Source organism: Solanum lycopersicum, chromosome 10, assembly GCF_036512215.1.
Source record: "Solanum lycopersicum chromosome 10, SLM_r2.1".
Taxonomy (NCBI): Eukaryota; Viridiplantae; Streptophyta; class Magnoliopsida; order Solanales; family Solanaceae; genus Solanum; species Solanum lycopersicum.
In genome coordinates this window covers 34,432,608-34,447,361 of record NC_090809.1, presented here as the reverse complement: position 1 = coordinate 34,447,361, position 14,754 = coordinate 34,432,608, and the positions used below count along the sequence as shown (strand labels likewise).

The window sequence follows — 14,754 nt, the reverse complement described above, 5'->3', positions numbered from 1 at the left end:
AAGGAAAACACCATAGTCGCTAACTTGTAGTTCTTCTCATGAATCATGGGTTTCCTATAGGCATAGGCTATAACATTCCCATGTTCCATAAGGACATAACCCAATCCCACACGGGATGAATAAGAATATACCACAAAATACTTGGTACCATTTGGTAATGTAAACACTACAGCACTGGTAAGCCTATTCTTCAAGATATGGAAGTTTCTTTCACAAATCTCCGAGCACTCAAATTTCATATTATTTTGGATCAATGTGTTTAAAGGAGATGCATTGGAAACAAAACCATCCACAAGCCTCCTATTATACCTAGCTAGACCCAAGAAATTTCTAATATCGGTTGGATCTAATGGTGTAGGTCGATTTCTAACTGCCTCGATCATTTTTGAATCAACCTCTACACCTTCACTGTATACGACATGACCACGAAACAGCACCGACCTTAACAAAAACACATACTTTCCATAATTAGCAAGTAGTAGGTGTTCCATCAAGACATGTAACACCACCCTCAAGTGTTCCATATGTTCACCCTCGTTCTTCGAATATACGAAGATGTCATCTATGATAACAATCATAAAGGCATCTAGAAAAATTTTGAACACCCTATTCATTAGGTTGATAAATGTCGCCGGAGTATTAGTCAACCTAAAAGATATTACCCTAAAATCATAGTGACCATATATTGTTTGAAAGGACATTTTGGGATATCTTCATCTCTAACTCTAAGTTGGTGATATTCCGACCTCAAGTCAATTTAGCTCGCCCATTGGAGTTAGTCAAACAAGTTTGTAATTCGACGGAGAGGATACTTATTCTTAATCATTTATTAAGTTGTGGATAGTCAATAAACATCCTAAGTTACCCATCCTTCTTTTTCACAAATAGAACTGAAGAACCCAATGAGGAAATGCTAGGTTGAATGAAGCCTTTGTATGTTAAATCCTTCAGGTGAGCCATAAACACTTTAAATTCTTCTGGAGGTATCTTACAAGGAGGAATTGAATTGGGAGTTGTATTCGGTAGAAAATCGATACAAAAATAAATTTCCTATTCGGTAGAAATTCCGGGAAGATCATAAGCAAAGACCTCCGAAAATTCCCTTACCATGGGGACTAACTCAATTTGAGGTGTTTCAGAATCTAAATTTTTGACTCTTACAATATGGTATGAACACCCTTTAGAGATCATCTTACAAGCCTTTAGACAAGAAATTATACGACCTGTAGAAATAGAACTTTCCCTCTTTAACTCTAAGATGAGTTCAATAGGAAAATTAAACATGACCACTCTTGTCTTACAATCAATGGAAACAATAGAAGCATTCAACTAATCCATTATTAAAACCACATCAAAATCAACCATATAAAGTTCTACTAATTCCACATGGGTAACTTTTTTGGGCAATATAATAGGACGATTTGTATATATCCTCTTTGCAACCACCGAATCACCTACATCGGTGGTTACAATAAAAGGTTCACTAAATATATCGGGAAAAATATAAAACTTTCAAGATATCAAAAGAGTAACATATGACAATGTAGCACATGGATCAGGTAAAGTATAAACATTTAAAAAGAAGACTTGTAAAATACAGGTCACCATATTAGAGAACTTTCTTGTCTGCCACTTAGCGGAGAGCATAAAAGAGATTTTTTCTTGGAGCTTCAACATTAGAACCATTTGGTTTCCCACTAATCTTGTCTTGTACCTTCACATTAGGGAAATCTCTAACCTTGTGACCACTTTTACCATACCCAAAACAATTTCCATCCTAACTACACATTCACACATATGTTTCTCGCCACACTTTACACAAGTATGATTCTTGCTTGGTGAAGTAGTTTCTCATACCTTTTCAGATTTACCGTTAGACACCCTATTATCACGAGCCTTGTGAAATTTCTGAGGAAATTTATTGGAGAACCACTTCTTAAATATATACCTATCATGAATTTTAAACATCCCTTTGGAAGAACCACTTTCACTCCTTACTCTACTTTCTTCCACTTGAACCATTAGATCAGAGGTATTCATATTATCATGAAGAATATCCGAAAGATATTCTTCGACCAAGTCATAGGACACTCCCGTAATAAAACGATTAATCTCATCCCATGGGTTATATACCAAAGATGGAGCATACATAGAAAATTTTGTAATCTTCAAGGACTAATCAAGTACACTAATACCTCTTGGAATGAGGTTGATAAATTCTTCCACCTTATCTTCCCTGAACAATCTGGGAAAGTACCTATCAAAGATGTCTATCTTGAAAATCTCCAAGTCACCGAACTACCTCTTAGCATCCTATTATCCCTCTATTGGGTTTACCAAGTGGGAGGCACATCTTTTAGTTGACAGGAAGCCTACTCGGCCTTTTTACCCATAATCACACCCATAGAAAAAAAGATATTGTATACCTCATCAAGGAAATATTGAGGGTCTTCATTCGCTTTTGACCCAACGAACATAGTAGGGTTCATCTTGGTAAACTCACTCAGATGAAAAGCCATAGTGCTAGCATGTGGAATCATATGGAGTTCAACTCCCCGATTCATTTGATCCATCATAGCTTGGACTTGATAAGTGACGACATTATCTTGGGAAGTCATGGCTTGGAACAAATTGAGAAAAGTCGTCCTCATCTCACAATATGTCATAGGTGAAGGGGCGAACAGAACATGATAACCCATAGGCACTTGATCAAGTGGAGGGACTTGATTGTCTTGCGGAAGAGCTTTGTTGTCTTGAGCTCCCGCATTAGCAATGCCTTCCTTGGGCCAACTTAGGGCTGCCCTTCTTGTATTCATACCAATAACCACAGTAACATGTTTAGGTTAAAAGAGATGTGGTTTAGTGATACATCGATCCCAAGGAAATTCAACCTCATGCTCTGATACCAAGTTTGTCACATCCAGGGAGCACCACCAAGAGATAACCGACAACGGCATCCTCTGAGAGGACTAAGACAACCTATTAGCACTCGTCATAGCATATCATAGGTTAAATTGCAGAAAAAAGTTTCAACTTTCAATATGTATATATCTTTGTGAGGCTTACATTGACCTCTTACTTACACATTATATATACATAGGGAGTTTACATAGATTCCTAACTTAGGATGCATAACATAGGCTTCTACTTTTAGAGCACATACATAATGCATAAAGATATTCTAATAGGATATATCTCACATTTAAACAATTTATATTGAGTAAAATAGTTGAGCATAACCCTTACTTGATTACAACAAAAGCCACCTATATGTATATAAAATAATAATATTAAAATTAAACAGACAAAAATAAATTATATTTAAAACTAAAACAAAATCAAATAGCTAGGTAGTGGCATCATTTTTTGAAGGTGAGGACCTACCAATCTTGGAGAATGATAGTCCAAGTACTCTTCAAAGGCCCACTAAATGCTCAACATCAAGAACCTACATAATTATAGAAACATACAAATATGGGTTAGTACATATTTGTACTAAGTATGGAATTATTCACATAGAACATTTGAAATCATGTTAAAGTGGACATTTGTTCTAAACCATGCTAAGTGACTTTGAAAATCCTTATGCTCAACCAAGAACCCATATAGGCCAATACTTAAATATATTATTTAAGACAAGACCATTTACAACACAAAACCAACATCATCAAGCATTATTAAGTTAACATGTACAATAATATTCTTTAGTACATAACCAAAAAAACTCCAACATCATGTTATAACATCATATAATAAAGAAGAGTTCAAAACATCTAAACATATACATGACCCTTACTCATAACCGACCATTAAGTCTACAAGTGCAATGACCAAGAAAAGCCTCATTACTTTACACAACTAAGTAAACCTAACAAAGGACCAGAAGCAATGTCTAAACTCACATAACATTGCATCAACAATAGTCATCATAATATTTAACAATATAAACCAATAACATGCTCATAAATCAATCTAACATCATATAGGATCATCAACATGTAAAGTCAACATATTCATAATCATTTAGTTTATAGACATAATAACAATCTTGTAGGACTTCCCTCAAAGCCAACTAGTCTAATGTATAGTTAGAGTCCCATACCCCTACCTAGACTATGTCACACCCCTTAGGTCACCCTACTTAGTGTTGACTTCAATACTTTATTTTACTTTCGAGAACACTTGCCTTAACTTCCATGGACCAAAGATCTAAATCTGGAATCTGGTGTCATACAATTCTACATCGAAAGAAGGTGGACTACTTGCCAAGGTCGTATCAAAACATGAACATAGCTTTCTTGGTGGATCCACTAGATATTAGTCCTAGGGGGGCAACATAGTTAATGAACTAGGAGATATTCTTGGAAACCTCTTTATGGAAATTTCACTATAGTCTCCAATATTATGAGTATAATAGTGAACCTAACTTGCCTAATTACTTGGGAAGGGACACTCCTTACTACTAGTTCACTCACTGCTAAGCTAGAGTACCTTTTGAAATGCCTTTATCTTTTTCATTAATGATCATAACTTAGTTTAGGTCATAGTAGAGTAACCCCTTATGTATTCATAATCATTATCTCATTAGGAATTTCATGAGAATATCCTTTCGATACAACCCTTATATGTGAGATTAACGCATTATCATCATCATCTCATAATAAGGCACATAGGAAATTCATAACCAATATTCTATCATTAAATAATAAAGATAATCTCACACCTTCATAGAATCGATAGTTTTTAAATAAATCATAATATCAACACCTAATTATTAAAATCACAAGATATTCTTCAATTGAAAGTCAACACCAAGTACAAGCAATCAAAATTTAAGTAAAGGTTCAAGACTGACAAAGTATTACCAATTCTACTTCAAAAGCCATCATCATTGATCTTAAAATCATACATTATAAAATTATGCATAAATAGGTGTAATAAAATCATTAAATAGTAATTAAAACAAGAAATAAGTCAATTGCATCAATACTAATGAATTAAACATTAGTTCATAACCTAGTGTTAGGAATTATTGTCAATTCATGATCTATTCCACATACTCTGTTTAACATTAAGAAGTACCATAATTAAACAATAATACATCATAATAAAATCATAATAATCATTATAAATATAGAACAATAAAATTTTGAAAGATCACTTTCAGATTAGGAAGAAACCCATTTGCAATTAATCATCATGAACCTAATTTTGGAAGAGACCTTTGGGGAAAGGTATACCAAAGGTAAAAGGTTCCCATAAATTTATATTAATTGAAAATTTATCGATAAAAGTGATGTTAGAGAAGCCCTAGAACCCTTAGAACTTTCCCTTCAATGAAGTCTTCTCTGGGAGAGAGAAAGTAGAGAGAAGGTAGAGTAATTTGAGTTTGGGAATTGGGGGGAGTTAAGTTAGGGTTAGACTTAGGTAATTTATATAGTCACTTCATTACCTTAATTAACCACCCCATAAAATCTAATAAAATCCCTAAATAATTAAATAATAAATTTAACTCACTTAAAACAGGACACTGAAATTGCAGGCCTGACCTACGAGACCCCGACCTAAGGTCTGTAGGTTAGTAGAATCTTTCCTCCCCCACCGTCCTGCACATCCATACTTGGCCACTTTTAGATTTTTGTTAAGTGTTCAATGATGGAGGCATCGATGCCCCGTAATCCAACCTATGCCTCATCGCCTGAAATCTTTGGTAGTCTTTTTTTTTTTTACAAGCTACTTTTGCAAATTTTGGTCAAATACAAGGGTACTCTCCAAGGTCCCTTTGAGTAGTCCTTGGGTTGTCATACCAAGACTATTAGACCCTAAATGCAATCTAATACATTTTTGACACCTTTCCACAAAATTTTATCAAATTCCAACTCTTTAAAGCCTGTGAAATAGGCTACAATAAAGTAGCCCCTATTTCACTGCTCTTCGGATGTCATGGACGTTTTCTGACATCTTCACTATTAAACATTCTAAATAACATAATCATTATTTGATTTCATAAAACAATGTTAACAACCTTTGACACTCATATGAGGCTCTATATAATGTTGGATAGGGAGTACACTCAATGTTGAAGATTTAAAAGGGCAATAAGTAAAGTGTTTGGTATGAGTGTTGAAAAGGTGCAGCCGAGCTATTAAGTGGACTATTATTGACAATATTGAGATCCATTCTAGTATTTGTTATCACAAATTACAAATCTTGCAAGATTACAAGCTTAGTATCGAGAACAAGAGAAGACTAAATCCTACTATGCAAGAGGTAGTTAAAAAGGAGATCATCAAGTGGTTGGATGCTGGAGCTGTTTATTTCATTGAAAATAGTTTTTGGGTGTGTCTTGTTCAGTGTGTCCCAAAAAATGGTGGTATTATTGTGGGATTAAAAAAAATTAGCTTGTTCTTATGCGGCCTGTGACCGGATGGAGAGTTTGTATGGATTACTTGAAATTGAACATCTGAATAGAAAATGACCACTTTCCTATGCCATTCATTGATCACATATTGGATAGACTTGAAAGTAAGGCTTTGTTCTGTTTCTTTGATGGTTAATTAAGTTACAATCAAATTATTATCGCTCCGAGAGACAAAGAGAAGACCACCTTTACTTTCGTATATGGGACTTATTCATTAAAACATATGCAATTTGGGTTGTGCAATCCTCTAACGACCTCCCTGCGTTGTATGATGTAGATATTCTCCAATATGGATGAGGACACTATTGAGGTTTTCATGGATGATTTCTTTCTGGTAGGTGAATATTTTGATCGGTGCTTTGAGTATTTGGACGAGTTACCTAAAACTGGTGAAAAATGTACTATATTTTTAAAATTGTCACTTTTATGGTGAAAGAATGTATAGTTTTGGGGCATCACATCTTTGAGAATTGTATTGAGGTTGATAGAGCTAAAGTTGATGTAATAAAAAAGCTTCCCTAATCTATCTCTAGTAAATTTATGAGAATTTTTCTTGAGAATGCTGGATTACGTTGGAGGTTTATGAAAAATTCTCTAAAATTGCACAACCTTTGTGAAAACTATGAAAAATGAAATAAATTTTGAATTTTACCATGCTTGCTTGAGAGAATTTAGAGAGTTTAATAATAAGTTATTTTCTTCAGCAATCATTATTTCACTGGATTGGGGACATCGGTTCGATGTAATATGTGCTACAACTGGAGTGGCGCTTGGTATGTCATTCCAACAGAGACAACAGAATATTCTTCATTCTATTTACTATGCTAGCAATGCTCTAAATGTGGTCCAGAAGAATAACACTATGACGGAACGAAAGATTCTTGTAGAGGTTTTTGCATTCTAGAAACTTTCATCATACATGCTTTGTACTAAAGTTTTTCAATATGGGTTAGCTCACCCCATGCGGACTAACCCTTACATGCTTTGACATTTCACGGGCTAGGCTCGTCTAGCAAAATTTTTTGTGTGGGACAAAAAACGAATTTCCCATAAAACAAGTACGTCGAGACAAGGTTGACGGGACAACCCACTTTTTTAATAATTATATATTTTTTATAATTATTAAATTAAAATGTATATTATAATTTAAAATTTATAATAAATATTGACAAATCTATATTACATTATGTTATTGTTACTATTTCTTAATCAATTAAACAAATAAAATTATCTTTATCATATTTATTATATTTTTGATGTAAAAGTAAAAATACTTATATAGCAATATTAACCTAATTTTTTTGAGTTCGAAATCTATTTAATTTTAAATTTTGATATTATATTTTATTTTTAATTTCATCATATAGCTCGCGGGCCAACTCCACCGATATATTTCAAGCCCATAAATAAAAGAACTTATGCATGCCGGGCTAAAAAGCTCATTTCTTAAATGGGATCCAAAAAGCTTAGCCCATCCCTATTAAATTCCAATTTAGACAAGAACGACCAAACATACCTAGTCCTTATTGATGACTCTACATTGTATTAATGTCATATTCCATATTGACCATTTTACATGGAGATATTTTATGGAAAAGAATGATCCAAAATCCAGTTTAAATCGATGGGTACTGTTGTTGCAAGTGTTTTATTTTGTAGTGAAAGATAGAAAGGAGAACAAAAACAAAGTTGCCAATCACTTGTCAAAATTAGAGGAAGAGGATACGTTTAATCTTGTTGATAGGGCTGGAATTAATGATACAAGCATAAATGAATAGGTATTTGTTGCTTCTCAGGATCTGATCACTTGGTTCACTTATTTTGTTAATTATTTGAAAAGCGACTTGGTGCTTCCAGTTTTTTTGTTTCACCAATGGAAAAATTTTATGAATGATGTGAAGAAGTTCTTCTAGGACGATCCATATTTGTATCGTAGTTGTACTGATGGTTTTATTTGTCGTACTGTGCCAAATTTTGAGATGTTGAGTATACTTCTGGCATTCCATTCATTGTCTGTTGGCGGGCATCATAGTTTATCCGAACTGCGCATAAAATATTTATGTACGAGTATTATTGTCTACCATCCACTAAGATGCTTATCAATTTGACAAGTCTTGTGACTGTTGGTAAAAGGAAGGAAGAATTTCGAAAAGGTAACAACTCTCTATTAATAAAAAATTGATGATATAGATGTTAGATGTTTGGGATATTGATTTTATGCGGCCATTTCTAAGTTCACATGGGATAATGTATATTCTTGTAGTAATTTATGATGTTCCGAAGTGGGTAGAAGCAATCAAGTCTCCTACAATAAATGTGACAGTGTCATCACATTCTTTAAAACAAATATCTTCTCTAAATTTGGTAAACTTAGGTATATTATTTGTGATGGAGTTTCCCACTTTTTCAATAAGTTGTTAAAGGCACTACTTGAGAAATCTGGTGGTCCCAATAATGTAGCATCTCCTTACACACGCAGAATAGTGGACAAGTTGAGGTGTCCACCAAAGAGATCAAACATATTTTTGTAAAGACTATAAATGTCACTAGAATTTATTGGTCAACGAAGCATCATGATGCTCTATGTGTTTATCGCACTGCATAAAAGAATTCCATTGGTATGCATCCATATCAACATGTATATGTGAATTCTTGTCATTTGTGGGTAGATCTAGTACACAAGGCTATCTGGGCAATGAAGAAGCTCAATTTGGAATGGGGTGCTACGTCTAATAAAAGAGTTAATGACTTCAATAATCTAGATGATTTTCTCCTAAAATCCTATTAACGTTCATTGTTGTAGAAAGAGAAGATGAAGAACTACCACGATCAAAGGATTGAAAAACCAGATTTTGTTTTGGGCGATCTCGTGTTTCTTTTAAACTCTATGTTGTGCTTGTTTCTAGGCAAGATCAAGTGGAATAAGACATGTCCATTCTTACTTAAGAAATTATTTCGACATAGAGCAGTGGAGCTCGAGAATAGTGAAAGAACAAGATTCAAGGTAAACTAGTAGAGGATCATGCTTTATCTAAGAAATGCGAAGATCGTGAAAGAAGTCATTGAGGCCTACTATCTTGATGAAGTATGAGTAATCAAGAGGCTTTCATCATACGGCTACGGTAAATGAAACGATGGTTGGGCGGCAACCAAAGATTTAAAGTCTAGCGAATGATAGGTTTCTATTTTTCTTTAGTAGTTTTCTTTCCGTATTTGTAAAATCTGGCCAACGATAGGTCTATTAATTTAATTTTATTGTTAGATAGACATAGCATGTGGTCAGTATCTAAGAAGACTCCAGAAAAATGTAAAAATAAACTGTTAATGGTTGTTATATGTTTAGGGGTGAAAATAATCATCTGCAAAAAAAGGTCTAGTGCAAATGTCTACGCACCCCATTGACGGTTCATAGTTTATTCTACGGACCCTGAGTAGTTTCCGTATTTTCCCACGTGAGTGCTAAATATTTTTTTTATTCTTAGATCATCTATAGCCCCTATCAACGGACCGTAGATCAACACACGTACCATAGATGGGGTCTCTAGTGTCAAAAACCTTGTTTTCCCGACCCTAACAAGATTCCCTCCTATTTAAAATCCCCCATTTTAAATCACTCTAACTTACCTCCTTTCATTCCCGAACTACTTCTAAATGTTCCAATCCCCTAAATTACTCAAAAATCATTCTATAACACCCCCATAAATCATCCTTTTCATAACCTTAAAATAAACAATCCCTTTCCCCCAAACCCTCTTACCCCTAAAGTCTATTCAGGCATCTGATGTTCGGATTTGGTGCTAAAAGCAAGTAGGTGTTTAAAGAAGTTGTGGTTCACTGAAAAATACCCTAGTTCCCTTTCTTGAAAAGTAAATGACTTATTCTTCACTTTGAAATTCAAATTCGTCGTGGTTATCGGAAGTCAGGAATTAGGTCTTGACGTTAGGTAGTTTCCTGAATACATGATAAAATTAATTAGTAAACACCGTTGGAATGATAGATTGTTATTGTGTGTTGCTTTGTGCATAAAACTTGTAGAATAATAGAATAAATTTGAGATTTGACTTACGGTTCCGAATCTTGTTTCAAGATACTATAGAATTGAGTAATGAGAACCCTTAGAATGACAATCTAGCAAGTTCAATGTTATAATACATGGTTAGACTAGGATATTGTTTAAAATGGCTAAAATTTTGTGTTTCAAATTGAGATATGTCCTATAGAAGGTACATACCCCACCCCCGAGACCTTTTCTTCAGACCATAGATCAATATATGGACCTTAGATTAAGTCTTTGGATGGTGGAACTTGAAAATTTCACTATCTGTTAAACAACGGATGTGGACTACAGTCCATAGATTGATATACGTACCATTTTTTACATCTGTGGTTTCCATGAGCAATCAAAATCTAGGAATATCTGATCTACGGAGGTGTTCCACGGGCCATATGTAATTCCACTGTCCGTGGGTGGCCATCGTATCCTACTTTTTCATATATGTTATTGTTTTGTTCATTCTTAGTTGTAAAATTATTTGGAGTGTTTTTTGTTGTTATTTAGGGATGAACAATGCCTCCACAGGTACCATGTCACCCATGATCAAGTAAACTACACAAAGAGAGGCAAATCAAAACCATTTGTCCCAACTTTTAGGATGATTGACAACAATACAAAAACGGAGAAACATTTCTATCATTTTCAACTGAATACAAGGACATCCCAGCCACACATCATTCTACTCGAAATACAGCATGGAAGGTGGTAAGTGATATAATCTTTGTCTCCTTTTCTAATGAGGAAGACACACTTGTGGGTCACTAGCTGGTTTTATTTTCGGGTCAGGAGATGTTTTTTATTTTGGTTCTGTTGCAGGGTCTCCCTCAGGGTCTTCTTTTGACTTTATCACCTGCTGCAGTGCACATGATCGAGCTACCCTTCTTATGAGGCCTATAGTTCATGGTATTTCCCGATTCTACCTAACACTTATCAGACTTCGGTTACTTGGGATTTCAATAGGTAGCATGTTGAGGTGCAATTGAAAATCTGCCGATATGAAAAATTATTTAATGATAATAAGAAGATGTCGCATCTTAATATCAAGGAGTGACAGGTCCTAACATGGATCCTACACACTCTACCAGAGATCCATCGGCTTTTTTAACGACATTAGTTTGAGTGGATGGACTGAGACCTAGGCACATATAATCTGGAGATTGTAAGTAAATTCTATGCTTCCTATGCGACTACTCTTTGGGTTCTCACATAAGAGTGTCTGACCCATATCTAAGGTACCCCTCATAGCAACACTAGTTCGTGGGATCTATTTCGATATCTTTGATACCACCATCCAATCCTCTCTGTAAAATACAAAACATCATCATTAATGGGAAGTCAACATGACATAAATTGATTATAGATGGGACAATGTTCAAGGAGCAGAGTTCCAACGTACTGCCAAGAAAAAAAAGATATTGTTACACTAGCTAGCTAGTCAGATTGTTACTGATGGGGAGCAGGCATGGTGGGTTACCACTAAAGGCGTGAGCATTAAGAAACCCACTCTCATATTTGTTGTTAAGTTTTTCTAGTTGTGGATTCCAAAAATAAGATTTCGCCCATAAAGAATGACAATGTAATATCATGGTTACGGGTGGTAAGTGTAACAACAGTGCTGGAGGGATTTGATATTGATTTTTCCTCCATGATCATTACTTAGTTATATGAGAGGTCTTCAAAGCCTCTACCAGTTAGCTCTTGTCACGACCCGAGAGCACCTCAAAGTTAGTGCATGGCATACTCAACCTTTCAGACCTCTTATACAAGCCTCTTAGCATTCATTTATCACATATATATAAAAAGTAGTGTGAAACTAAAAGTTTTTACGATAATAGTCAAACCTTTCTAATAAAAATAAGAAAACTAAGTATCCACATAAGAACTACTAGACACAATTAACTATCATAGAGTCATGACCCTATGATTAATTTGAGAAGAAACTTATAGTATATTACAAAGTCTTTTTGAAAGGGAACGACAAAATAATACATCTTCTTGATTATTTGAGGACATACCAATCTTGAGATAAACCTACGTCCCAAGCTTCAACTTCAAGAAAATCCTCACATTCCTGCTACACTTATAGTCATAGAGAAACATATGTAATTTGTTCATTGCATGAACTAAGTATGAACAAGCATGAAAACCATGCAAAAAGTTACATTTATTGTAACATATACTTACATAATATTTTGATTGAAACATTTTTCATAAGAATTAAATACACATAACACATGTCAACAATTACACATAAGAAACTATATTCAAGAAGCAAGCCTTTTAATCGCTCTAGACTCTCGACCTAAGGTTTTCTTTAAGAGTCACCTTAGTGAGGAATGAAGAGACGGCCCATACACCCTCTTCAACCACACTAAGTGATCCTCAAAGCTTCCATTGATAACATCCCATTACTAAGTGTACCTTATTCATTAAAGCTATTTAAGAGAAAACTACAAAATCAGGGGACTTCAAATAATGGTCTTGGAAGACCTAGGGAACTCATCCTAGCCTCTTTAAATCCTATTTATTCCATATATAGATAGCCTCACATTCCACTACCTACATATTGTATAACTTCACTTATAGAATCGGTAATTCTACTACAAGAATATAAAAATTGATGTTTTTATGATAGACAAGAAATGCAAACAATTGTAGTAGCAAATTGACGCAGCCAAGCATCCAAGCGATAGAATTATTTGTCACAGTAGCAAAATGACGCAGCAATGCAGCCAAGCAATAAAATTATTTGTCAAAGGAAAAATTATTTATTGAAGATATAGGTTGATACAAATAAGGAAACCTTAATATATTTTATTAAAGAAGGAAGTTGTATATAATAAGAATTGTACTATAAAAGGTAAAATAAGTAATCCATGTTTGAATACAATTACAATTTCCTTACCTTATTTGATAAGGATTCATGGCAAAAAAAACTTTATAAGAAGAGGAGAATGGCAAATGAAGAAGATCACGGTTTCACATTGATAGAAAAGTGAGAATTATTCATCGAGTAGAACTCTTCAAGATTGATAGGTTTGCTAAGTTCAAGAAGTCCTTGAGTTAGAAAGTCTTGAAACGTGTAAAACTATTTTCTTGTTTCGTTCTTGAGTGTTAGTTACGATTCTTTGTACAAGAAGTGGGTTTGGCTTCATGTAGAGTTGAGTTTTAGTGAGGTTTGTAACAAAAGGTGGGTTCGACCTTTTGCAGAGTAGAAGTAGTCAATTATAGTTAATCGAGAGTTGTAGTAGTGGTGAGGTTTTTGATTATTGAGTTGTAATCACAAAATATTCTAGTTGAATAAATAAAACGGGGTTTTTCCTTCCTTGAGGAGGAATGGTTTTAATTTAACAAGTGTTTGTGTTTTGACTTAAAAGCATCTTACAAGAACCTGGTTTTTGTTCTAGGGGTAAGGTTTATTCAATTGGTATCAGAGCAGGTCTTTTTGATAAAAGATTCACACCTTCAAAAGACCCAATGGCAGCACCACCTACCCCATAAGAGGGAGCTTCACAAACATCACCACCACTATTTATTGGAAAATACTATGGATGGTGGAAAAATTTTATGATGGATCATCTTATTGGCAAAAACCCTGTTCTATGGGGAGTAATTCTAGATGGACCAACAATAACTATGAAAACTGCAACTGATGGAGTCACCAAAATCCCAAAGGAAAGAAAAGAATGGAATGCTGAACACAAGCTCGCAATCTATAACAATGCCAAAGCAAAGAAAATTCTTATCTGTGGCATAGGACTAGACGAACACAATCGAATCTCATCTTATCAAGATACCAATGCCATATGGGAAACATTACAAACCTCTCATGAAGGAAAAATGCAAGTCAAGAAGTCCAAAATTGATTACTTGAATAGACAATATGAATTGTTCAAGATGGCGGAAGGGGAGACCATACAAGACATGCACACCAGGTTCACTTAAATCATCAATGAGATGTACTCCTTGGGAGAGATAGTTCCTAATGGAAATGCAGTGGAAACCAACGAAGAAAAGGAAACCTGCAGATCAGAAGAAACCATATTAGCACTCATGGCTGGATCAGATTCTGAAGAGGACAAAGAAGAAGATGATATGAATGATAAGGTTAGTCTTTATCACATAAAAGACTATCTAAACTCACACTCAAAAAGGAGCTAGAATCTTTACTCTACACTCTCATTGATGCATATAAAACCATAGACTACAAAAAGGGAATTGATAATGGAAGACTATGCATCACTAAGAGAAGAAAACAAGAATCTTGAAAAACAAATTT

The 14,754-nt window shown here is 34.5% G+C and overlaps 1 protein-coding gene across 1 annotated transcript; it reads left to right on the top strand.

Moving 5' to 3' along the window:
• Nucleotides 1-14,045: 14,045 nt before the first annotated feature.
• LOC104649784 (uncharacterized) lies at nt 14,046-14,420 on the top strand. The gene has a single exon (XM_010329328.1). It carries the CDS (start codon nt 14,046-14,048, stop codon nt 14,418-14,420), a length of 375 nt encoding a protein of 124 aa, XP_010327630.1.
• The last annotated feature ends 334 nt before the right edge of the window (nt 14,421-14,754 follow it).

Excerpts from the sequence above, each read along its gene's own strand:
- LOC104649784 (XM_010329328.1), top strand. The coding sequence starts at position 14,046 with ATGGATCATCTTATTGGCAAAAACCCTGTTCTATGGGGAGTAATTCTA.